The 25,996-nt window shown below is 44.8% G+C and overlaps 2 protein-coding genes across 2 annotated transcripts in view; one reads left to right on the top strand and one right to left on the bottom strand.

The window, feature by feature from the left end:
• The first annotated feature begins 1,539 nt into the window (after nucleotides 1–1,539).
• Nucleotides 1,540–4,279, top strand: rassf10a (Ras association domain family member 10a). Its single transcript, XM_056416850.1, has one exon. The coding sequence runs from the start codon at nucleotides 1,878–1,880 to the stop codon at nucleotides 3,321–3,323; it is 1,446 nt and encodes a 481-aa protein (XP_056272825.1). The 5' UTR covers nucleotides 1,540–1,877; the 3' UTR covers nucleotides 3,324–4,279.
• Nucleotides 4,280–9,523: 5,244 nt separating this feature from the next.
• si:ch211-266k8.4 (carabin) overlaps nucleotides 9,524–25,996 on the bottom strand; it is a 92,515-nt gene continuing 76,042 nt past the window's right edge. The window contains exons 15-16 of the mRNA XM_056415753.1: nucleotides 14,858–18,714; nucleotides 9,524–14,710 (exon numbers count right to left, since the gene is read on the bottom strand). Of these exons, the coding sequence (XP_056271728.1) occupies nucleotides 18,604–18,714 (111 nt within the window). The 3' untranslated portion in view covers nucleotides 9,524–14,710; nucleotides 14,858–18,603. The remainder of the gene's footprint in view (nucleotides 14,711–14,857; nucleotides 18,715–25,996) is intronic.

Here is a 25,996-nt window from a genome sequence, read left to right as displayed (position 1 = left end):
GAATAAACTATACAATATCCACACACAAAAAGAAGAAAGTATTAACAATATATATATAAAACAGTGTAATAGAATATACATCATGACAATATATATATATAAAACAATGTAATAAAATATACACTTTTTTGAGACTATATATATATATATGTATATACATACAATGTATATATACAATATATATATATATAAACAATGTAATAAAATATACACCATGGCCATAGATATTCACAGAATATGTTCTAGTGTGTAGTGTTAATGAGGGTCTCAGTCCTTGTTCAGCAGCCTGATGGCCTGACTGAAGAAGCTGTCCCTCAGTCTGTTTGTGCGGCACTTGATACTGCGGTATCGCCTGCCTGACGGTAGAAGGGTGAACAGTTTGTGGCCGGGGTGGTTATTGTCTTTCAGCATCCGTTTGGCCCTGGCCACGCACCGCTTGGTGTATATGTCCAGGATGGAGGAAGCTCACCTCCAACGATGTACTGTGCCGACCGCACCACCCTCTGTAGTGCCCTACGCTCCAGGGCGGTGCAGTTCCCGTACCAGACGGTGATGCAACCTGTCAGAACACTCTCGATGGTACTGGTGTAGAATGTTCTGAGGATGCGGGGCCATGTTGAATTTCCTCAGTCGCCTAAGGAAATACAGGCGTTGTTGGGCCCTTTTCACCACGTGAGTGGTGTGCGTGGTCCATGTGAGGTCCTCGGAGATGTGCACGCCGAGGAACTTGAAGCTGCTGAGCCTCTCTACTGCAACTCCGTCTATGGAGATGGGGTGTGCTCTCCTCTCCGCTTCCTGTAGTCCACGATCAGCTCCTTGGTCTTCTTGACGTTGAGGACGAGGCTGTTCTCCTGGCCCCACTGTACCAGTGATCCAACCTCCTCCCTGTAGGCTGTCTCGTCGTCGGCGGTGATCAGCCCCAACACTGTTGTGTCGTCAGCAAACTTGATGATGACGTTGGAGCTGTGCATGGCCGTGCAGTCGTGGGTGTACAGGAGTAGAGGAGAGGGCTCAACACGCATCCCTGAGGGGCTCCGTGTTGAGGGTCAGCGGCTCTGAGGTGGTACCGCCCATCCTCACCACCTGGCGGCGGCCCGACAGGAAGTCCAGTATCCAGCTGCACATGGTAGAGTGCAGGCCTAGACCTCTGAGCTTGGTGTCGAGCTTGGCGGGAACAATAGTGTTGAACGCTGAGCTGTAGTCCACAACCAGCATTCGCACACAACAGTTCCTCCCCTCCAGGTGGGAAAGGGCGGTGTGAAGTGCCATGGCAATTGCGTCGTCGGTGGATCTGTTTTGGGGAGAGAACGTGAGGGGAGAGAGAGAGAGAGAGGGTGAAGGGTGAGGAGAGAGAGGATTAGGGAGGGAGGGAGAGAGAGAGAGGGTGAGAGGGCGAAGGAGAGAGACAGAGGAGAGAGAAAGAGGGCGAGTGGGAGGGAGAGAGAGAAAGAGAGAGGGGGCGTGTCCCAGCCGTTCAGCACCCTCTCTATTTGGTCCGGCTCTCAGCAGAGAGAGCAGCCGGCTCTGACACACGGACGCCGCGCTCCTCTCCGGAGCAGCAGGGCTGGAAAATACCGGGGGAGCGAGAGGGAGAGGGAGAGAGAGGGAGAGGGAGGGAGAGAGGCGATGTCCCGGCACGTAGCACCGGGAACAGAGCGCCGTGGATGTCATTTTTTTGGGTCACTTTCGGACTGAGCGAACTCCAAAGTGCAGACCGATGACGAGCGACGGGAGCGCGCGCAGGACGTGTTTCTCCTCATCGCGTTTACAGCGGATTATGTTTTAAATCAGTTTCAAATGCAGCGAGGGACTACTTCCTCCTCCTTTACTCTCTGACTTTTGCCACAAACAGAAACTTTTTTTGAGTCGGACCGGAGATGGAGCCGGAGGAGGGGAAGCTCTCCGTGTGGGTCGGCCGGGAGGAGAAGATCGTCTCCGGGCTGACCAAGCGGACTACGTGCGCCGACGTGGTCAGAGTCCTGCTGGAGGACCAGAACCTGCAGCAGGGCGCCTCGGCGGCGATGCTGTCCGGCTCCCCGCAGTCCTACTGCGTGGTGGAGAAATGGAGGGGCTTCGAGAGGACCTTGCCCAACAAGACCAAAGTCCTCCGGCTGTGGGGCGCCTGGGGGGACGAGCAGGAGAACGTGCGCTTCGTCCTGGTGAAGAACGAGGCGTCGCTGCCCAACAACGGGCCCCGCAGCGCAGAGGCCCGGGTGGTCCAGAGCCGGGAGAGCGGCGGCCCGGGAGTCGGCGGCGGGCTGAAGGGCACCGCCCGGACCTGCTGGACTGCAGCGGCCGCCAACTTGTCCCAGGAGAAACAGAGGCGCGTAGTTCGGAAGGCGTTCAGGAAGTTGGATAAGATGAACAACAAGAAGAAGGAGCAGTCTGTTTCTAAAGACCAGGACTCCGCGGAGAAGATGGAGACGCTGGTTCACCTGGTGATCTCCCAGGACCACACCATCCGCCAGCAGGTCCAGAGGATCAAGGATCTGGACCGGGAGATCGAGCAGTACGAGGCCAAAGTACACTTCGACCGCATCAAGAGACACGGCGTCAACTATGTGCAGGACACATACATGGTGGAGTCCTCCCCCTCCTCCTCCTCCTCCTCCTCCTCCTCGGAGGCTCCATCGGACTGTTCGCGGCAGGACGCGCGCAGCACGGCGGAGGCGGTCGCGCAGTTCGAGGATTACGCGCGCCGCTGCGAGGAGGTGGTGCGGCTGCAGGAGGAGCTGACGGAGCGCGAGGCGCTCGTGGAGTGCATCACCGGGGAGATCCAGGAGGAGCTCAACCGGCGGTGGATGAAGCGGCGGCGCAGCGAGAGGGCAGCGGACGCGGCGCAGGACGGCGGCGTCGCGGAGGAGATGCGCACGAAGGCACGCGCAGCCGCCGCTCCAGCTGCGCAGCCGGACTCGGACAGCTTGTCCGAGGACGAGGTGGCTCTGGAGGAGGAGAGGATCAAAACGCAGCTGGACACCAGCCTGTACATCGGCCTGCGGCTGAAGACGGACATGGACGCCATCAGGGGGGACCTGGACCTGACCACGGCCCTCTGGGAGACCAGGGAGAGCGAACTTCTGGACCTTCTGGCCAAATTCGAGACTATGGAGATAGAGCAGGTGGGCAGCACGCCGACTGGCGGTGGCGAGATGGAGACGGCGGCCACCAAGGCGGAGCCGGAGGAGAAGAGCGGTGTCTGGGTGGAGCAGGCCAGGGGTCTGTCCAAGGCCTGCAACACAAACGACGAGGACTCGGACACGGGTCTGAGCTCCATGCACAGCCAGGACTCCGACAACCCGCCCGTGTGCGAGTCGCTGGTGTAGACTCACTTTTTGTTGTCTTTTGTGAGCACGTTGTACTTTTTATGCAATGGGGACATTTCTCCCTGCCCAAAATGCACCTCAGCACGGATACTGTCATTCTATAGCAATAATTCCTATATGTAGCTGCACAATACGCTGGGAGGTGCAGCATGCTGCCAGAGGGTTTCTAGGCCGAGTTGCTCCATCGCTGACCTTTTGACCTCAGCGAGGAGAGTCAACAACAGCACCACTCGTTAGAAGACAGCTCCAGAGGGGAGGTGAGCTCGGTCATGGCTTTTCAAAGAGTTAGTGACAGCTGTCAGGATAGGCCCCCACCTCGGTGCCATACAGGTAAGAGCCCTGTGCTCTGTGAACATGTCTTTAAAGCACAACAACAACAACAATAAAAGTCCTATTTATTTCATTTGGTCGTAGTTCTGTTGTTCTTTTAAAGCACTGGTCCTCCACCATTTGGGGGGGGGGGGGCTCCAGGCCCTTTAAAACAGTAATAAAACAAACATGAAAAGTTGCATATTTCTCTAAACTGTGAGAATTTCAAGCAAGCAGTTGTTTAAATTTCATAATGAAAAGGCCCCCAAATTTTTTTTTTATGAGGCATAATAATAATAATAATAATATATTTAGTTGTCTTCTCCTAACTTTTTAATCATCTTATTATTCCCTCAGATGTATATTCTGACGACCTCACGGGGTAGAAATAAAGTAAATTCGGTGCTTCAAAGGGCACTCCAGCAATTCAGTGTTAAACTCCCATAAATGTGAGGGAGTCACGAGAGACGTAATGGTCGAAATTCAAGCTGCGCGAATTGTTTTTGTTCCTATAAAAGGGGCAAAGCACCAGATTCTTCATTTCCCATGATGCAACTGCAGAGTAGCGAGAGTTCTCGGACGCACTGTGGCTTTTGTCGGCACGTTATCTCACATGTTACTGTTGAAATAAAGAGCAAAAAAACCTATCTGGCTCTCAGTGTGACTTTATTTGGCATGACGTGGTTTCTCCTCACCTCAGTTAAGACCCCCCCCCAGCCTTCGGCTAAACACCTTTCCCTCTTGTAGTTTTTCCATTTAATGTGTGTTTCTTTTCTTTTTGAACTGAAAGGTAACTATCTCGGCCCGCAGCACTCCACAGTGAGAGGTGTGTCTGTGTGTGTGTGTATTGAACTGTGTACAATGTCATCCTGCCACGCTCGCCACGCATTAGTTGTGTTTAATTGCTGCTCTCCCGGTCGCTCTTGCATGAACTCCTGCATTAATTATGACAGGATGAAACCACATGCCCCACGCAGCTCAACTTACCACCATTCAATAACGCATAACTCCAAAACAACGAGCACATGGTCTCACGTTCCTCTGACGATGCAGATCGGTTTGGGTTTTCTCTCCGAGGCTTCGGCACGGAGACAAACGAATGGAGGTGAATGGAATCTATTCTGTGGCGCTCGCAGCAATGATGAATGACATTTTGAATTTATAACCGCAGCATTGCATCTATTAGTCTTATTATTATCTTATTACCCGGAGCAATGAAGTTACACTCACATCCATTGTATTAGGAAGAGTTCACATTCTACAAATGATACATGATCATATGCTTATTGCTCTGCAGGCTAATTCCAGTGTGAAAACTCAAATAGGGCTATCTCTAAACCGGTGTTGAATGCTATTAGCCTGCAGAGCAATATTAGCTATGCTATTAAAAGAATATGAAATATTGATGTCATGTTAATTAACTTGTAAATACCTGCAAGGGTTTCCTGAGCCTTGACAAACACTCAGCTGTTATAAATCTACGAAATATTAAAGATGAATTTGACTGATTAATATTCAATTCAGTTTATTTTGCATAGCCCGTTATCACAAATTGCAAATTTGGCTCAGAGGGCTTTACAATCTGTACACAGACATCCCTGACCTTTAACCTCACATCGGATCAGAAAACTCCCAAAGAACTTTCACAGGAAAAACCTTCAGAGACAGTCCTGAAGGATCCCTCTCCAGGATGGACAGGTGCAATATATGTCATGTTTACAGAAGGAATCATGACAGAGTATATGAATAGTTATGGTATATAGATCGTTCGACCAGTCAAACCTCCTCGACAAGGAGAGTTCCAGCCGCGTCGCATAACAACGGTTATGGCTTTGGGCCAGCTTTTGGATTATGTCACACCCTCGGTGTTCTAAAGGTGTGAATAAGGAGGGAAGTCCTCTGCTTAGGAGACACAGTGAGAACAACAAAACTCTATTTGTTTATATATATTTGTATATTAACATTTAAGTTATTTTACAGTCGAATTGGCCAATAAATAACGCAAAAAAGTTAAATTGGAAGGCTCCGTCATTCGGTCCAAGTCCAAGCACCGACGGGAGTTTGAAGCCAATCGGAAGGTTCAGCATTCGTTTCTTACACAACTTCCACTTCACCTACGTTGTTGCAGTCAGCTGAAGCGGGAGCACCGAGAGTTGAGGAAAGAAATAGTGACAACGGCACAAAACATTGAACTTTACGCGCATGAAAAATGAAAAACGTTACGTTGACGTGGCCGCGACTACTTCAACCCGCAGATACATCCATCCGAGGGCTAAACTTCTGCAGGACTGAAGTGGAGTCGTGGCATCAGTTGAAGTCAAAGTACTAAAACTAGGTGAAGGGTCAGCTGAAGGTCGATCACCGGAAGGAGCTGAAATCTGCAACGTGTTAGATGACCAATCCGGAGGTGTCAATTTCAGAGGAAGACATGAATGCCAGTTTATGTGAATGTAGGTGAGCTCTCAGGTAAAGGCCACAAGAGGAAAGCGGTCCGTTAAGGTGTGACGACTGGCATCCCTCAATGTCCGTGACGCTGTGTCAACACAATCCTTTTCAAAATAAACTTTCTTCTAAAGTTAAGGCAACAGAAACGACTCGTGTGTGCCAAAGAGTCAATGGACTGGCGTGAGTCAGGCGTACGACTCATGAGGCAGGTGTGACATATTTAGCTAACAGGACATTACAAACATCAGTTTGGGAAGTTTATGAAAGTATAAAAAAATAAAGCATTATATATGTATCCCTGAGAGATGCAGTACAACTTTAAAATGTCCAGGATCAGGTGACAGCGCAGTCAACTCCCAGCCGGTTGATCTCTGTGTTCATCCGATACCACCCGTGTCATTCCTCCACCGGCGGGCTTCTCCATCCCAGCTGGGTTCCGTTTCACCGGCTGACATCAGTGGCTCCAGACGAAAAGCCACTTTCTGCCGAGTCTTCGGAGGCCGTTTGCGGTTAAGTTACACCGTCGTGTTCATTCGATAGGCTCGTCGTTCTGCTTTCCCAGCCCCGCCTCTTTCCTTCTCGCCGGCCTCCACGCCCACAGAGTGATGTCAGAATGGCGGTTCGTTAGCTTAGCATTAGGGAAAAGCTAAAGATGGATTCCGTATGTGCTGGAACAAAATGATTGAATTTGAGTTTATTTTGTAAATACTGAGCGCTGCAAGTCCGTGCACGAGACAGTTGTGGCGGAGGTGTTTTTAAAAATGGAGAATTTGGCAAAAAATACATGTTTTCTGGGAAATAATGGACAAGACTTGAAGCACTGAGCATTTTAAACAGATTCTTGATATAACTTCGTTTAAACTCTCCATTTACTTAAATTATTTTTGGAAAGTTCTTTGAATCAATGACTTGCTGCCCATCTCGTCCAGGACTCCCTGGTAGAAGGTATATCATTACATAACACTGGTATCTTTCTGTTTAAATAAAGGATGAAGAAATAAATAAAAAATCGTGTGAGAGCCAGACGTTTCATAGGCTGCTGCTTCATATTTACTGGACACATTAATAATCATATCAATCTCCTCGTTTGGCAAAACTAACGAAAGAATGATTGGAGATGGTACATTTTAAATGGTTGTAGTTACCAAAAACCTATCTGGCCCATTGTCAGGGTGACACTCAAATGAAGGTGCAACAAATTCATATTTGTATTATTTATAAATCATTCAATAATGTGTTGCCGATAAGAAACTTCACAACCATCCAGTGACGTTTTCCAATCCACAATCCAAAGACAGCAGAAAGTTATGTTCCATTTATTATTTCAGAACTAGAATAAATGCGTTGCTGTAGAATACGCAACAGAAAAAATGGCCTCAGACGGCTCACATGCAGAATGATAACAACAACAACAACAACAACTGGCAAAAAGAACAAACGGCAAACTAAATGAATGAGTTTCCCTCAGTGCTTCAGGCACAAACAGCTGTCCAGCTCGGATAAAAGAGCTGATGTGTGTGTGTGTGTGAGTGTGTGTGTGGTTGAGTTAATCCCTGACGAGAGCTTGCAGACAGGACTGCATGTGTGTGTGTGTGTGTGTGATCTGGGCGAGACGGACGCTGCAGGGGTTTGTGCGTCCTAAAAGAAATCACACACAGCTGGCAGTATTTAAAAGAAACATAAAGAAATATAATAATAATATTAATACAAATAAAAAAAACATCAGAATTTCAGAATCGGTATGATGAATAAAAAGTCAAGAGGCATTCTGACGGCCTTTTAGCATCGACGTAAACCTCCGACAGATCTGATCCGACGTGAAATGAGAACGATGCAGCGGGTGCATTCCATTGCTCTTTTAAGCTCTGTGTGTGTGTGTGTGTGTGTGTGTTGTCAACATTCAGTGACAGCTGGTGGTGGATTATTTTTGTTGTCGTAAATTTAAAACACCTCATCAGGAGCTCAACCAGTTTGAATGAAACCCTTCAAAAAGGAATTTATTGCAACCACTTCACAGATGTAAAGAAGAAGTATATTCTGTGGATTTTTCTAATGACGGGTGGATATCGTGCCTCATGTGCTTCAGCAGCTCTCCCACCCCCACCCCCCCAGCAGCAATCAGACACACGTGATGAATTAGAGTGAGACCCCCCCACCTCACTCCCTGCTGGACCGAGGGCCTCCTCTCATCTTCAAGAAGTATGACCCAGGATTTTGGGAGATTCTCCCGAAGTGACGACTCTAATACGCAGACAACAAAAATCATCTTTCAACAGCAGCTAACATTTGCTAACTAGCACTAAACACAAAGTAGAGCTGAGGCGGATGGGTATGCCATTAGTTATGGAGGTAATCGGTCATAAACCAAAGTGCGGAACACAGTCCACCCTTTACTTGATCACTAAAGTTATAACCAGTCATCCCGGGGGAGGAGGAGGGCACTCGGACCAAAGCCGTGTGCAGCGACCGCGTCCAATCAGATCCCCTTCCTTCATTAACCTTTCATCACAGCTTACATGGAGCGCTGACCCCCGATGAACAAGTCACTTAGCTCAGGATTTATCGAGCTTGTCAGCGATATTATTTATTTAGACGGACTCCCGAGGCAGAAGGGGTCCTAGTCCACCATCCTCCATAAAATCCACCCGGCTCGTTAATAATGAAGTGGAAACAGCTTGTGGGACCAGAGCGGCTGGCCGAGGTCAACATGCATTAAGACGGCTGAGGCCGTCACAATGTGGGGGCAATAGTTATATTACATGGCATTGTATTGAATAATGTAATTAGAGGCCGCGTGGTCAACCAGCCCTGACACAAAGACAAGGTTTAAAGTTCATTCCTTGTGATACAACCGTGTCATTGGCCCCACGGTTCATTTGCGTCCACACTGATGCAAGCAGTTCTCTCATGGGTCAGAATTTTTTTTTTGTCCGGGAGAGATTCACTTCCAACCCTCTGCTTCCCCTTCCTTGTTTTTATTCTCTTCTTAATGGAGCGCCAGCAGTGTGTGATGCTAATTGTATTAGCATACCACAGTTTATTATTTAACTAAAAAAAAGAACCCGATCCAGATACTTGGATCAGTGTTTGGAATGTGGAGGAGTGACTCTGGTCACGGCAACGACCTGTCAATCACAGTAAGCCCGCTTTAGAGCATACATTATGGTATGCTTGTATCAAAATTGATCATAATTTACTAAATGAACATCATGCTGTATTGAAGAAGACTTGAAACTAGAGATTGAGACAACCTCATGTTTACAATGAGAGGATAAATCGAGTCATTTTCTCATAGACTTCCATAGAATTAGTTTATTTTCAATTCGGCTAATCTCAGTAATGTTGCAAGTCATTATGGTTCAAGGTTCTGCCGTGTTTTCTATATCAACACATTTTAAATATTTCAAGGCACCTTTAATGATCTTAGTAACAAAAGCAAAGCAATAAATAATGCAACACTTGCTTTTAATGAAGTAATTAGTAATACATTTTCAATTATTCAGTCGATCTTGCTGAAACACATTGGAGCTAATAAAGTCCGGAGGTTGAATATCGTTGTGATGCAGAAGAGCCACGTGCACATTTAAAGAGGTTAGAAGACACACAATAGGAAAGGAAGAGCAAACGCTCAGCAGAGATAACATGAAAGGAGAAAAGTTGATCGACAGGAGGATACATATTTGGAAGCCTGAGAGCCATAACTGCATTATATTTACATTCAATCCCAGGGGACAGGTGTGAACTCGCTGCAGCTCACTGTCGCCAACTTGCAACTTTATTTTCTTCTCCAATGCAAGAGAGAGCGAGAGAAATAGAGAGAGAGAGATAAAGGGAGAGCTCGAGCAAAAGAGAGAGATAAAGGGAGAGAAAGATAGAGGGAGAGAGATAAGGGGCGAAAAAGAGAGGGAGAAATAGAGAGAGAGGGAGAGAGAGATAAAGGGAGAGAGAGAGCAAACGAGGGAGAGAGAGAGAGCAAAAGAGTGAGAGATATAAAGGGAGAGAAAGATAGAGAGAGAGGGAGAGAGATAAAGGGCAAGAAAGAGAGAGAGAGGACAAGTGCAAGAGAGAGCAAGAGTCAAAGTCAAAAGTCAAAGTCTTCTTTATTGTCAATTTTCCATTTGTGGAACATACAGAAGATCGAAAGTATGTTTGTCTGTTGTCCAACATAAAGTGAGTAATAATAATTGTAATAAGAGCAATACAAATAAAGTAATAAAGAATATTTAGACATTTTATGATTTATAAATTAAGAACTCTAAAACAACTTTAGGTCTGTATTGCAGCAGCAGTCAGACGTGGAGTTGTAGCATCATTTTGTTGATGGTCTAAAAGCGGAGGAGTGGGAGAGAGTTCAGCTTCCTGACTGCCTGGTGTATGAAGCAGTTTGAAGAGAAAGGGCAAGAGAGAGACAGAACCAGAGTGAGAGCGAGACAGAGAGAGAGACAGTTAGAGAGAAAGAGCAATAAAATAATAGGAACAAGCTTTTCCAGTCAGAAGAAATGTCGCCGCCCCACATGGGACCGGATGGAAACATCGAGAGATCAACAGAAGCGTGTCAAACAAAAACAAAAATCCTTTTACGGCCTCACGTCAACACCGCCTCCAAAGTCAGAATGTCTCCCGGGGTGAAGACGTTCCCCACCGCCTGATAAGTTTGGAGACCAAAATACATCCCACGCAGAGCGCTGCCACGGTTTATTATTGCTGTTTGCAGGTTACAGACAGATTGGGCGGATGCATATTTTCAGCTATGTGTTTTCTTTTTTTCTTCTGCAGCTAGAAACCCACTCAATGTAGAATTTGTACTTCGCCAACTGCACTGGAACTATTATCACGAGATACATTTAAATCATTTCCATTTTTTCCCACCATTATCTGTATAAAAAAAATCTGTTTCCCATTTAATGAAATGTGAAAGTTATAGTTGTAGCCATTTTACATGCACACTCAACATTCCACTATTATGCAGATTACAAAACTATTCAGAATGTTATATAGTTCATGTAATTATGCCATATTCCCGAATGGAGCATTTTCCGATTAGGACATGTGGGATATGCCGATAAGCAAAGCCCACGTTTTCATGAGCCATGCAGCTTATTAGGAGTAGTCTTTTTTCTAAATGAAAGCAAAAACATATAAGCGTATGTTGCACGTCACTTCGACTGATAGAATTAATGAGAGACTTCAATCGAGATTGAAATTGTTCTTCTCAGCTCGCAGAATAATTAATAATGGTAATAGGATACTCAAAATGTTCTCCCAAAATGTTCAACTGGTTCCTTTGAGCCGTGATTCGTCGGCCTCTTGTACTGCAGCATCATGTCGTAACCTCCCATCCCTGTAATATTATTTAACACAACCGTCTTTGCAAACAGAAGTTTCTTGTGTCAAATACATTACCAAGAAAGCAGAGAGAGCGAGAGAGAGAGAACAGATGATAAACACGAGGAACTAGAAACTGATTTATAGAGGGAGTCTTGACGTTTATGAACTCGACGAGCCGGTTCTGTTTCGCTCTGTTCCGGTTTTTATTCTGTCACCTCAATCACCTCTCGCCTCCTCACCCTGCCAGTTCAATTAAAGCAAACGGAGGAAGGGCGGAGGAGCTGATCAATATTTTATGACAGAGATGTCAGAGACAGAACAGAACACCCCACCCACAGACAGACACCAACTCCAGAGGTAAACACAGAACATCTGTTTCACGATGCGAGTCCTATCGATATTTGATGTCAGCTGCACATTTTAGAATCGGTACTGTTGACTTGACGAGTCAGAGAAGAGCTGCCTTTAAGTGGTTTCAGTGTAATTTACATTATAAAAAACAGGAAGGAAAACCAACACCCGGATGATATGATGCATCCTTACACATAATAACTATATTAAAAAGGTCGTGACTCATTAATATGCAGCCTGTGGTTAAAAGAATGCAAGATTTACAGAATATAAAGCCCCTTAAGGCCAATTTGTATGACTAAAATCAATTGACTGGTCTAAAGCCCCACATAGCCACTAGCATGAGCCAAATATAATTTAAGTCAATATTACTGTAAATAGTTTGGCAACACAGTCGGCAGAACTACAATGTTGGCGTTGCACGCTTCTGAAAACGGGATACGTTGAATGTTTCTGAACCGCGAAATGTGTTTCGTGGAGACGTCGGCCTCGTATCAGTGGCAGGACCGCACATCGGCAAGTTGAGAAACGATTGGTTCCGTTTGGGCAACCAAACTTGTCAACAAGACCATCGTGGGTTGTGTTGTGATGAGAAAGTATCGACCGCAACGTAACTCGCGTAAATAAATTAAGGTACAGTCAACAATGGTACGTAGTGAGGTTAAAGTCAGCGTTTACCCTCAAGCCGTTAAAGACAAACAGACTCTTCCTCACTGTTTTACACGGGACACAGACAGGGGCCTCCTGAGTGAAAGTCCCGTGTTTGTTTTGCTAAAAAATGGAAGCATAATTTGTGAAAAGTCAACTGAGGACTCCATGATCTGAGAACTGTTGGTCACGTGGTAGCGAGGGAGGGGACACATTTGGACGCAGCATCGGTGCATCATCTGTTGGGAAAAAAAAGGAGAGATGAAAGACACGATGAATAACTGGCATCAAACATCGGAACAGTTAATCTGGAGTGATGTTGACATCACTGCCGTCGCAGAGGGAGGGCACCGATCTATTTGAGTAGATGGGCGGGGCCCCGGGTCGGATAGAGTGGAACAATTGCCATCAGACTGTGATGCAAACACATCCTGTTAGATTAGTTTAACAGTGTCACCAAAAGACACCTTTTCACCTACAGATATTGAGCCATGCAGAGACTTCTGGTTTTAGAACTACTGGTTATATTAGGACTATTTCCTGTCGAAGGTAGTTCCTCCTGGAGCGGTTTCAAGCCAAACATACTGATATCTGCTTTGAAAGTCAGTCAGACTGTGATTTCTATATCTACGTGTTTGGCATAGTTGTTCCGGCACCGGTAAGGAGGCTGCGCTCCACCCATCACAGTAATGTGGACTCTAGATTAAACATCAACCAGGAGTCAACACACACACTGTGCCGCGAAGCGGCCTTGACCTCACGTTCTTCCCCCCCGTCAAAGGCAAACAGACTCAGTCTGTGTCAGGGCTTTTTTTCTTTTTAAATACTGAAGGATAGGGACATTTACCAGATCAGTGCATGTCTGTGTGTGAGAGGCGTGACATCCTTTTTTTCTCACCAGACTTAAAGTATTCGCAGAAAATGCAGCATTCCTTGTGTGTGTGCATGTGTGTGTGTGTGAACACAAAAACGAGTTCCCACAGGTGGGTGGTATCCGAGTTGAGCTCCGACAACTCAATCATCTTTCACAGGAATTAGGGACAGGCAATGATGCCTCATGCTTTGTAAAACACACACACACACACCTCCCAAAAATTTTACCAATTTATATTTGCCTCATAAAAGACGGCTCCTGTTAATCCCTTCTTCCTCGTTTAGATGTGTGTTGTTATGTTGCAGGGTAATGGAGGTTGAATGAGAGGGCCGATTGAAATTTGATAGGATCAGAGGCAAGCTCATGGGTTTAAAGAATGCAAAGCTGTTAAGGTGTCTATCAGATTTAAGATTCAGAGATTTGGAGGAGGAAGAGAAACTGCAGCTTACTCTGCTCATAAAAAAAAAAAAAAAAAAAGCGATTTCAAGGATTCATTTTGTGAACCTGTACTTTGAAATTGTGACGCCCAGGTGTTATGAAACAGACTGCTCTGGAAGATATAACGAGCCCACCCTTACGCTATCATGCTGGCTGGCTGACTGGGCGGGTTACTCAAAGGGGTCAGCACTGGGTTTCGAGATATACAGTATATCCTTAGATTCTGCAGCCCATTACATCAAACCAGCATTTAATATAGGCCAAGGAACAGGCTGCGGTGGAAGGTTTACAATGACAGTGACAAATATAAATAGATAAATCATAAAATAAGTTGATTAATTCTGAAACAAAAAGACCAAACACAACGTAAATCCTTTCACTTTTAAAAAGCTCAGCAGTTTCATGAAACAGCTGTGCACTGCATCTTTTAGCAAAGGGTTTGGGAATACTTTCATCTTTGGATAAACACACATTTGGTTCTTCAGTGAGTTGCGCCGACTGAAAATAGTGTGTGTTCAGTTGTTATGAAGGAACATGTTGGTCGGATCCATTAATTGGTGGTTCTGGTCATTTCGTGTACTCATGGCTAACAATGCGCGTGACTCCAACCTGTACTCTGTGTGTTGTCATGCGAGTTAATTACATTTCACTATCGTATTCCATCGAGAATGACAGTAAATAGCTCTGCTAATCTCGAACTACCTGGGAGTCCAAGACCTGTCATTTACCTATTTGACACTTAGGAAAATAACGTATTCACTTTCCTGTTGAGGGTTGAAGGAGAAGATTGATACCAAACTCAGGTCTGTACACCCGATGCTCACCTGCGCGCGCATCGCAGCTGAGCGTTGCGCTCGCCGGCATCGAGCCGAGAAGAGTTGTTGACGAGGGGGGGGGGGGGCAGTGTTGCCAGGTCCGCGGTTTTCCCGCGGAATTGGGCTACTTTTGAAGTGTTGCCGCGGGTTGAATTTCTTGTCCGCTGGTTCGGGTAGACCTATTTTGCATGCAAATTACATGAATATCTTTAAATAAAAATCCATATTTTAAATGAAATAATTTATTTCTACCCAAATCCTACCAAACTGACTCCAGATCAGCACGTACACATGGACATGGGACATGCCCACATACACACACGCACCTAAAGCTCTCGCCGCTCTCAGTCTCCCGCGACCCGCTCGATCCCAACTCTGGTCTGGTAGTTAGTGTAGCTAGCTACACTGGAGAAACATGCCACCCGGTAAGTGGGCTAAATACGGGAAGAAATATACGAAAGAATGGGAAAGTGAAAACGGAATTAAAGAATGGATAGAACGTGTGGCTGGGGATGATACCAAAGCTTTTTGTCGGTACTGCAAAACCGAGATTCGTGCGCACCACAGTGATCTCCAAAACCACAGCAAAACGGGGAAACACATTCGAGCTCTGCAGCGACCGCGATCGACCTATCGATTGGCGTATTGAGCACCCCTGCATTCAAGCATTAAATAGCCGAGAGTTTTTTTCAGCGTGAGAAATACGATGTGTGGCGGGCGTGCGTGAGTCTCACGCTCAATGCGTGAGACTTGAGAGCCCTGTGAAGCCATAGTTGGTTAGCATAACTTTGCACATAGATGCTAACAGACATTTTTTAGGTATAAACATTTCTGTAATACAGATTAAGTTACACAGGTGTAATGTATTCCTGAGCTTTGGAGGTGCTGGGAAGCTAATTAAGTATCATCTGTGGCCTGAACTAAAATAAGCTAGCTGGCGAGGATATTCCAATTTATTGTATGAACATGAGACTGGTATCAATCTCCTCATCGAACTCTTGACAAGAACGCAAATATATTAACCTTAAAATGTTGATAGCGTGCTTATGTCCACTCAGCCAAACATAAGGCCAGTATTGTAACTTGGAGTATAAATGACACCCTAACCTACTAGTGATTTTAAAGCTGATGCTAGAGCGACAAATCGAGAGAGAGAGAAAGAGAGAACAGGCGTGAGGAAAAGCGCCAAGCAGGATGTCCCCCCCCCGACTCCAGCCTCTTCATCGTCACCTACAGATGAATAGAGGGAAACAGATGCTGCCTTTCACTTTCCTGTCCGCCACTTTCCATTACCTGTGCAGCTTGTGTGTTCATAGAGCGTGTGTGAACCCGGCTCTGCTCTCGTCAGCAAAGCTGGAAAAGCTGGTGTGTGTGTGAGAGGGTATAAGAAAGACCCCAATACACAGCTGCTATTCTCTGCTCTCTAGCTAATCAGCATGGCATTATCAGCGAGCACGGCAGCACTAAGTGAGCGAGCTAGTCTGTTCAGCGGAGCCAGGTGAGCTAGCTTGTTAGCTCATTGGTGCCAGGTGAGCTAGCTCGTTAGTTTAGCGGTGCCGGGTGAGCTAGCAGTATAAATAAGCAGGCGTCCTTATGCGCAGTGATACAACTGTTGGGTGTAGTTTAGTAGAAAGAAAGTAGTTCATTCAACAAACTGCACACACCTTGCACAGCGACATTGCTGTATATTTTTTATTTGTATGTGCTTTTTAAAAGAAATATGATTTTAATTTAATTTAATCGTTACTTTTGTTATTTTGGAGAGTTTTTCCTGATCCAATGTGAGGTCCTGGGAAAGAGATGTAATGTATGTGTATATTGTAAAGCCCTCTGAGGAAAATTTGTGATTTTGGGCTATACAAAATAAATGTAATTGAATTTCTCATGATCTGACCCAGTTTTCATGTGATGTTTACACGCATCCACTGAGAACAATGACTAAAACAACCGCTTCAAAATCACCAGTTCTGCTTGTCAGACCCTTGCAGCCTCGTGTAACCTAATTCCTGAACGTGCTTTTGAAGTGGATATTTATGCTGTTATCATGAGGTATGAAGCTGGGGCCCTTGCCAGGACTGACAAGCGAGACTCTCCCAGGCTAGTTGAGGGCCATCCACCGCGGTGTGGAGACAGCAGGTTCAGAGGGACTCTCCTCCACTTTCCCCTGGAATGAAAGAATGCGATTGTAGATTAGCTCAACAGGGAGGATGTTAGGACATTCGAGGCAATCATTAACCTAATTGGTTCCTACCCAGCTATGGATTTCAAGCTTTTCAAATTCCTCTCGCGTGAATATTTTCCTCCATCCATCCTGCTTCGTTTCAACACCCGCCGTCAAATCACGCGTTTAAAAAACTGCAGCCTAAAACAAACACTTTCCCCTCAATAAAACGTGAATGAGAATGCGGTTCAGTTGCATAGTTACGTAATCTTCAGGAAGGTCGAGCTTCCGTGTTCCATGACTTTCCACCTCTAGTTACTGGAGAACCTCAAACCATGCAAACAAACAGACGTGAACGATGACTAATATTACGTTACAGACGTGAAAGATGACTAATAATACACATGACTCATAGCCTTCAGCTGCCAGGACGTCCCAAACGGCAATTTACTGGATTCTTCGTGAGAAACGGCACCAGGGGCAAAAACCAAAACATTGCTCATAACAAATCCTACTGAATAAAAAAATAAAAATATCAATAAAAAAAGACTGAAAATAGACACATTCATACTAGTTGGCCTCCTGAAGATCTCAGAAAAATATATAGAACTCTTCAAAGCAGAATAAGCATATTTTTTTTAGGGCCTTGTGTGAGTTAAAACAGCTACATGTATAGATGTCTCCCATAAAAACAGAACGCATCATCTGGAGGAACAAATATAAAATCTAAAAGCTTAATTTTTCTCATATTATTTCATAATGAACACAGGTATGACGTTGCCTCCAACCATCCACTGCACACGGTGTGTTTCTCTCATGACATTAATAGTGCCAGTGAATCAACAGGTTAACGACCAGGGAGACACTTGGGCTTCCAGGTAATGAAGAAACAGAGGGAACAGTTTGACACATGCATCGTTAGGAAGATGAACACACACAAGCATGTGACACAAAAGATCAGATGGTGAGAATAGAGGCCGCCTTCTAAGACTGAGGAAGAAATGTGGGGTCCTCGTCGTCAAGGAGGAGACAAGGCAGAAGGAAAATAATGGAGAGAAGCTCAGAGCTCGTGAGCGCGCACGACTTAACAGCCCACGACGTAGCAGCGCACGACGTCGCAGCCCACGACTTAACAGCCCACGACGTAGCAGCCCACGACTTAACAACCCACGACGTAGCAGCGCACGAGATAGCAGCCCACGAGATAGCAGCGCACGACGTAGAAGCGCACGAGATAGCAGCCCACGAGATAGCAGCGCACGACGTAGCAGCGCACGAGATAGCAGCCCACGACGTTGACCGGCTCATGTCTCGCAGACGATATCAGCCGACGGGGCTTTTTAACCTTTTATATTATCTTAGAACATACCAGATAAATCCAAAATGACCTTTGAATTGAAATTCAATAAACAACACTACTGTGAGAACTGTCAACAATATCTAGCAGTGTAAGAAGTTCCAAACCAGACTCAAGATAATTACATATGATTGTGGTTTTGGAAGCCCAACGAAAACATACTGACTCATTTCTCACACACAGACACACACACCCATCCAGACACACACAAATTACATTGTCTCCCATTAAAAATAATATCAATATTTTATTTGTGCCAACTGTGCAAGACAATAAAAAACTGATTCAGGGTCAATTGGAAACAGGAAAGCAGTATCAAAGTAGATCTGGTTTACATGCACGTGCCTGTGTGCACGCACGGCACTCACTCGTACAAAGAGGCATAAAGAGACTCTGGCTTAATACTGTGGTAGAAATCTGGCCTTGCCGGTGTAGAGGACCTGAGCAGGTCTTCACATGGATTCATGCGGGGATGGACCCGGCACACGTTTAATTGTGTCCCTGTGCGAGTGAGTTACCCATTTGTTCCACGATCCCCTGATTCGCATCACTAACTAACTCACTAAACGTATCACTTTGCTTGTTCCTCTCCTCGGTGTCAGATCAGCGCAGACTCTCTGGCGTTCCGGAACGGGACGCTGGTCTGATGGCGGGACGACAATTCCCTGGAAGACAAAAGGCAAAATCAATGAATAGCTCCAGAGAAGAAACATGGGGGGGGGGGAAAGATACTTGTCATGAAAAAATCCTCTCAAGATAGAAGCTATTCTTCACAAGCAAGAAAAAAAAGAAACCAAAAGAAGGTAAAGCATTGGAGCACTGGAGGTGAACGACCTTTTGCACTTTTGACATTTTGTAATTTCCCCTTTCTGGTATTCATACCATTCTAAACCACTGGGAATTTCCCAGGGTTTATTGACTTATTGGTCATGGTTTCCTGATAATATCTTCCCTCCCAACCGTACCACAGTCCCTCTGAAACCCGACCAAGACTCATGTGCTCAGAGAGCCCCAATTCGAGCTAATCAGTCAAAAACCCAGAGGAACTTGAGTGGCGACACACCACAGACGTTTGTTAAACCCAAGCGGTCGGTTGGACTAAAGCTTTTAATAATATTTTAGATGCCTTTATCTTCAGTGGCGCTTTACTCTGCTTAACCCTTGTGTTGCCTTAGGGTCATTTTGACCCGAATCAATATTACACCCTCCCCCGCCTATGGGTCATTTTGACCCGATTCAATGTTTCACCCTCCTGTTACCTTTATATTTACTAACATATTTTACCCTTTGGGTTCAATTTGACGCCAGCAATTAAAACCTCCAGAAAATTATTAGAATTAATATTGTTTTCCAAGTTTAAGTGTGAGGCACTTTATGTTTGTTTGTTGACTACCGAAAGAACACCGACATTAAACATTGAATGGGGTCAAATTAATCCTAAGGCGGGGGGAGGGTGTAATATTGATTCGGGTCAAAATGACCCTAAGGCAACACAAGGGTTAATCAGCCAATCACAGCCCAGCGGGCCTCGACTTCCTGTGACATCAACAGTACTTCTGTTGCTTGGTCCACATTCATCGGTATTTCGGCTTACTGTGATGTCATCCCCCCACCTGCCCCAACATCTCTACAAACCTAGGCTAAAGGTTACATCAGCTAATAAACCATAATGTATTTTTCATAATTCAAGTGTAAAAATGGCATGTTTTTTAAATTAATTAATACATTTAAAATTTGACTAATTAAACAAAAAATAAAACAGTTTCAAAATGTAGAAAAACATTGAAAGATAACACAAACATGTTTTTAAGACATTCATTTTTAAGACAAAGACATTTTCAGAGTTTCATTTGGAATATAAATAGTTCCCAAGTGCCTACATTGCTATTTTCATTGCATCTGCCTATCTTATTTTCCTCAATCATTTTGAATTCACCAAATACTTTTCAATTCATAAAAAAAAAATTGAACTAGATACAAGCATTTTGTTTTTCAAATGTACATTTGCGAGCATACAGTATATTAAGACAGAAGCCTTCGCTTTCAGCTGCAAAAAGAATTAATGATTGAATTAAACGGCATCATGTGGACATCGATCTCCCGCTGATTTAAAAGTGTTAAAATGTCTGTGAGGAGGAGGGGGGAACCTGAAAGAGAGAGATGGTGTCTGTGGGAGAATGATCCTCGTCTGCGCGAGTCAGAGTTGATTGGCCCGATGCTTCCACTGTGTGTGTGTGTGTGTATGAGTTGGTGTGCAGCGATTACCCCGAGCAGGTTAGCCACGGTGGCTTTAGCCGCATGTGGTTGCAGACAGACCCCGGCGGCGGACGGCCATTCACTCGGGGGACAGCCCTCTGTCTGGACGTTCCCCACAATGGTGAGTCTGTCGGGGTAATTCCACGGGAGAACCGACAGTCTGGGTAAACGGCGCTCCTCGCCATCGTCCCCCACAAGCTCGCGGCCAAGGCGGTCGTCGAGGATAAGCGGCTCAGCCTTCGGCCTGTGGGGCAAAACCAGCGAAGGGTGGCCCCTCACTATTCGGTCCGCAGCCTTTAAATGAACCCGGATAATCGCACTTAAAACCCAGAGAGGCTAAGTTTAAAAAAAACTGCGGTGCACCCAATATAATGGTACCATAGTATGACAACATATGGCTCAAACGAAAACCCAACACGCACCGGCTGCCACCCACGCACAGGCACTACTAAACAGGAAGGTATAGAACGACGCATAAAAATGCTCTCACACTCCCTCTGGAGCCGGAACTCTGGATGCAGATCCAGTTCCTCCCATCGAAGGGAACTTATTTGACTAGAATTGTGGAAGCCATCACCATCCCTCCTACCTCTGATATCGATTTAGACCCTTCATTCACCATCACCTTCATGACAGGGCGACGAGTGACATGGCTGTAGTGCACAAAAATAGATAGTTTGAATTAGGGCTGCAACTAACGATTATTTTGATAATCGATTAATCTGTTGATTATCTTATCGATTAATCGATTAATCGGATAAAAAAACAAAAACACTAATTTTCAACCCTTTATTCAAAACAGGGTCCGTACGGTCATGGAAAACCTGGAAAAGTCATGGCATTTTTAAATGGCTATTAGCAGGCCTAGAAAAGTAATTGAAAAAAATAAAATCCCAAAATATTTGGAAAAGTAATGCTAATTTGTTTTATTCAAATGTTAATTTACACGGTATATATACGGTATGCTTTGGAATTCTCATTGTTATTTTAAATACTACATCTTCTCACTTGTTCATGTCTACACAGAGTTTTCATGAAATGTTTAATCATGGAAATTTGGTTTGAAGTCATGGAAAGGTCCTGGAGACCCACTGGTCACCATGGTGATGAACCCGTCACAAACAGACTGACAGCGGTTTACTCTCCTGAGTTGGCTATTTATGGGTTACAGGACTGTCTCAGAAAATTAGAGTATTGTGATGAAGTTCTTTATTTTCTGTAATGCAATTAAAAAAACAAAAATGTCATGCATTCTGGATTCATTACAAATCAACTGAAATATGCAAGCCTTTTATTCTTTTAATATTGCTGATTATGGCTTACAGCTTAAGAAAACTCAAATATCCTATCTCTAAATATTAGAATATCATGAAAAAGTATACTCGTAGGGTATTAAACAAATCACTTGAATTGTCTAATTAACTCGAAACACCTGCAAGGGTTTCCTGAGCCTTGACAAACACTCAGCTGTTATAAATTTTTTTTTTTTTTTACTTGGTCTGAGGAAATATTAAAATGTTATGAGATAGGATTTTAGAGTTTTCTTAAGCTGTAAGCCATAATCAGCAATATTAAAAGAATAAAAGGCTTGCAATATTTCAGTTGATTTGTAATGAATCCAGAATGCATGACATTTTTGTTTTTTTAATTGCATTACAGAAAATAAAGAACTTTATCACAATATTCTAATTTTCTGAGACAGTCCTGTAAACGCCTAATTCGGTGAGGGGGCGTGGCTTATCTCCGTTGCCTTTCCCCGTGGAAAAATATTTTCATCCATCCGCCACGGAATAAAAAACCATGTTCTCTACGTTATACTCTTGTGGATATGCCACACACGTCGTGACATGTAGCGCCCTGGTGTCTGGGTTCATAACGTCACCCGGAGGCGCACTCAGCTCCGTGAATGTCTCCGACTACGTGAAGGACTTCCGCATCAGCGCCACGTGAGCAGCAGCAGCCAATTAGATTCATCAACAGCGGAGCAGCTCAGCGCTGATTGGCTCTCACAACGCAGCGTTCCGTCTCTCCCTCCACTCTGGTTTCTCCTGCGCCGCTCTGCGCTCAAATCTACTTTGTTTATACTCCGTGACTTATTGAGCGCCGTAATAATCGCGCGACACAACGAACCGATAATGTAATTCGTTGCCAACTATTTTAATAATCGATTTTTATCGATTTTATCGATTCGTTGTTGCAGCCCTAGTTTGAATGTGGTCTATTTAAAGCATATATTGGGATGCCAGTTTCGGCCAATTTGGACACATAGTATGGCTTGCCATGCAGTTTGCTGCAGATATCTATGGTGGCCAGAGGATGACCCCCTGAACTTTCCTGCAGTGCCACAGGCAGGTCAAAGCGTTCCCTCATCCTATGTAATGTTCATGCTCTGGGTATGAGGGTTCAGATCCTGGACGAGCCAACCAAATTGTCACAAACTGACTCATGAATGAAGTTTAACATTTTTTTATTTATTTATTGTAAACTTAAGCTAAAATAAAAATAACGAATGATATGTTTGCAAGGTGATGGAACACAAAATTAACCAAAACTATACGGAGGAAGAAAATAAATGCTGATAGTCTTCACCTGCTCTGCCCATTGATATCTGATGCAGAAAGCTCAACACAGGGAGCAAATTCACAAAAAAACCTCAAAGCTTCACCTCAGCATTGCAGCGCTTACTATTTCCACTGTGTCACTGCGTTTTGAGGGGGTCAAATCCCCCAAAATGACATCTTTTGTTTGCAGAACAAGCATTTCTACAGAATTCAGCTTGAAGATTTTGCCCCCCGGTTGGTCTCTGGGCTGCGATAACATGCAATAGCGATCATAAACCAGAGATATGGACTTCCACGGTTCATATCTGCTTTGCATCTGTTGAAAACATCCCCCCCCGAACCTCAAAAAATAAAATAAAAGGACAATGGTAGCATTCACGTCTATCAGGAGATACTGAACTAAAAAAACAACATGTCGAGGCCTGGCAAACTGAGTCCCCGCATGACATGCCACTAAAGTGGAGTTGAGTTTAACGTGGTTTGCTCCCCTATGCAACAACGTTGCAGACGTGATGCAGTTTCTAGTCATAAGGAGCCCCAATGGAGCCGCTAAAACATTTAGACTGGGTGTCAAGTTGTGACCACGCTATAGTTGGGTGGGAATAATTTAGACAAAAGGCGTGCCGAGTTACACTGTATGGGGGACAGAGCTCCGTCTCACACACACGGCCATGTTACGTCCATTGTGCGCCTCCAACAGCGAGTGTTAGCCAGGTAACAGCGGCCTGTTGCACTGAGCTCAGGTTCCTTCCACACACACAATAAAAAGGGTCCACATCACATACATTTTTATGCATGCACATGTATAGGAATATACACAGTGTGTGTGCACTTTGCACTCAAGCTTGAACAATGACAAACAAACAAAAAGCATGCATAATTCAAAATTCATTTACAAGGCTAGGAGAAGAGAGCCGTGATGTGCTGCACCAGTAAAACCAAATCCCCTGTAGTGTAGTGGGCTCGGTTACCCGGCTCGTTGGGCCAAACAAGGTTCTTAGCACAGCGATGCACCAGTGACACCCGACACCGGTGGCCAGCACACCTCAGAGGAACAATGTCTAACTTGCGGTATTTCACTGTAAGCCAGTTCATCACAATTTGGTAAGACTGCCGTTAGGTATTCGTGTAGCAGTGCTTAACGCATCTGAAGATAGGTGGATGGGGTCGTAACAAGTTAAAAGTTAGTTGACAGTTTACAATGAACTACACTGAGCAATATGATATTTTACTTCTGGTCTTGTTCCTGTTCACGCCGACCTTTTTACAAATGAACCAAGATGATGAAGTCAAGTCATTTTAGATATTTTCTTCCTGCATCATCAGGACCCACGTGAGCCAATTTTATTCTGGTGATAGAAGTTTATGCTGCACTTTATGCTGTTTATTCATTTTCTAACTAATTAGAATTATTAGACTTAAAATCCAGCGCACGTTGAGTATAAAGGCTAACAGGACCAAAAGGAGGCAATCTGTTATATTATTACTGTAGGATGGTTATCGCACCGTTTTTAGGAGACTGAATGAACTGAGGAAGCACACAGTCTGATACAAGCACAGCAGTTTCAACCGAGTTTCAACCGCTCTGACCTTTTATTTAGGATAAATACCTGTGCTGCATAAAAGAGGAAGTCGGGTGTTAAAGCAGCCTTCAATAAACCAGAGCATTGAGCTAAATGCTAATATCAACATCAAGCTAGCTAACGTTCACCGATTAACACAAACACAAACACACAGCCGAGGCCGACGACAATATCACGTGTACGGTATCTGGTCACAAGCCAACATATGGGACAATCATACACACGTCCTATATATCATGACAATTGAGCCAACAGTGGATGGATTCTAAATTACATTAATCTGCTAGTGCGGCTACAGAGCAGCAAAGTCTCACGTCGCTGACCCTTCGCTAAGCCCCTCCCCCCGCTGATAACCATCAAGCTGTCAGTTACCATGGAGCCCACACTGTCACTAACTGCACACACTGAATAAATATTAAGGGATTTTAGAGCGACGCAGACAAAAGGGTCTTTGTCGCATACGACACTGTTCCTGTGAAGCCGGGTGGGTCTTTAATCACTAGAAATCAAAAGCAGCATTTGTAGACATTTAGCATACCTTTAGTGACTAGTGTAATGTGCTAATGTTAGATTAAGTAAGTGCTAACAAACCATGCTAATGTTAGCGCCGACATTTTTTGGGGTCATAACCAGTGGCGGCTGGTGATTTTTTTTGCCGGGGGGGGGGGGGGGCGCAGTTGGGCGACGCGGTTTAAATAGCACTCAACAATGAGAAGAAAAGAGGTTTTGAGTAGAATATTGTAAAAAACAAAGCTTTATTTCAAGAAACCACCGTGCTCAACATGGTCCAACAACAACTATCAACACACTGTGACTTTGAGTTAAGAGCAGAATGCTTTAAGAAACATTGGGTTGGGTTTCAGAGGTTTGCAAAATAAAAGAGTTTCACCCTCACATGAAAGAGGTTCAGAGCAGAATAGAGTCAGAAAGAGATGCAGCACATGTTACATTGGGTGTTTGACAGAGTAGACCCACTACGTGTAAAGAAAGGTAGCCTCCTCTTTAAAGTGGTCAAACTTCTCAATAACTCTCTGGTTAAAGTCAATCATGTCTGTAACCAGCCTGTTTCCATTATTCTGGAGGGAATGTGTCTGTTATTCAGAACTTCTTCGTTGTGTTTTCGATGCCAGTTCGGTCTCCTTCTGCTGCTCTGCTCTGCAAACAGGGTTAGCTTCAGGCTGTTAGCGAGTTAGCTTCATGCTCTTAGCTAGATAACTGCGGCAAGATTCATGCTTTACACTTGTCTGAAGCTCTTTAGATCCCTCACCCTGTTGTAGTCCAGAGAGTTTCAGTCTCAGGACTTTGGAACAACAGACAGGGGAAACTAAACAGCGCATTACTCACTGAGCCTCCAGCTAACAGCTCCGTTAGCAACCTGCTCCCGTAGCTCCGTGGAGTGCTCTGGCTGAGGGAACGTACCGGTCTCTGATCTGCCGAATAGTCCAGTCACGTGAAAGCCAGAGCGCACATTTTTGTGCCCCAAGATTCACGTTTCATCCGCCAATGAGAAGCCGTCCTTGCCGAAACGACTGAAATGTTTGCTTGCT

The sequence above is a fragment of the Pseudoliparis swirei genome, chromosome 6 (genome assembly GCF_029220125.1).
Source record: "Pseudoliparis swirei isolate HS2019 ecotype Mariana Trench chromosome 6, NWPU_hadal_v1, whole genome shotgun sequence".
In the NCBI taxonomy this organism is placed as follows: Eukaryota; Metazoa; Chordata; class Actinopteri; order Perciformes; family Liparidae; genus Pseudoliparis; species Pseudoliparis swirei.
Note: the sequence above shows the minus strand (reverse complement) of the source record. Positions and strands in the feature narration are given on the sequence as shown.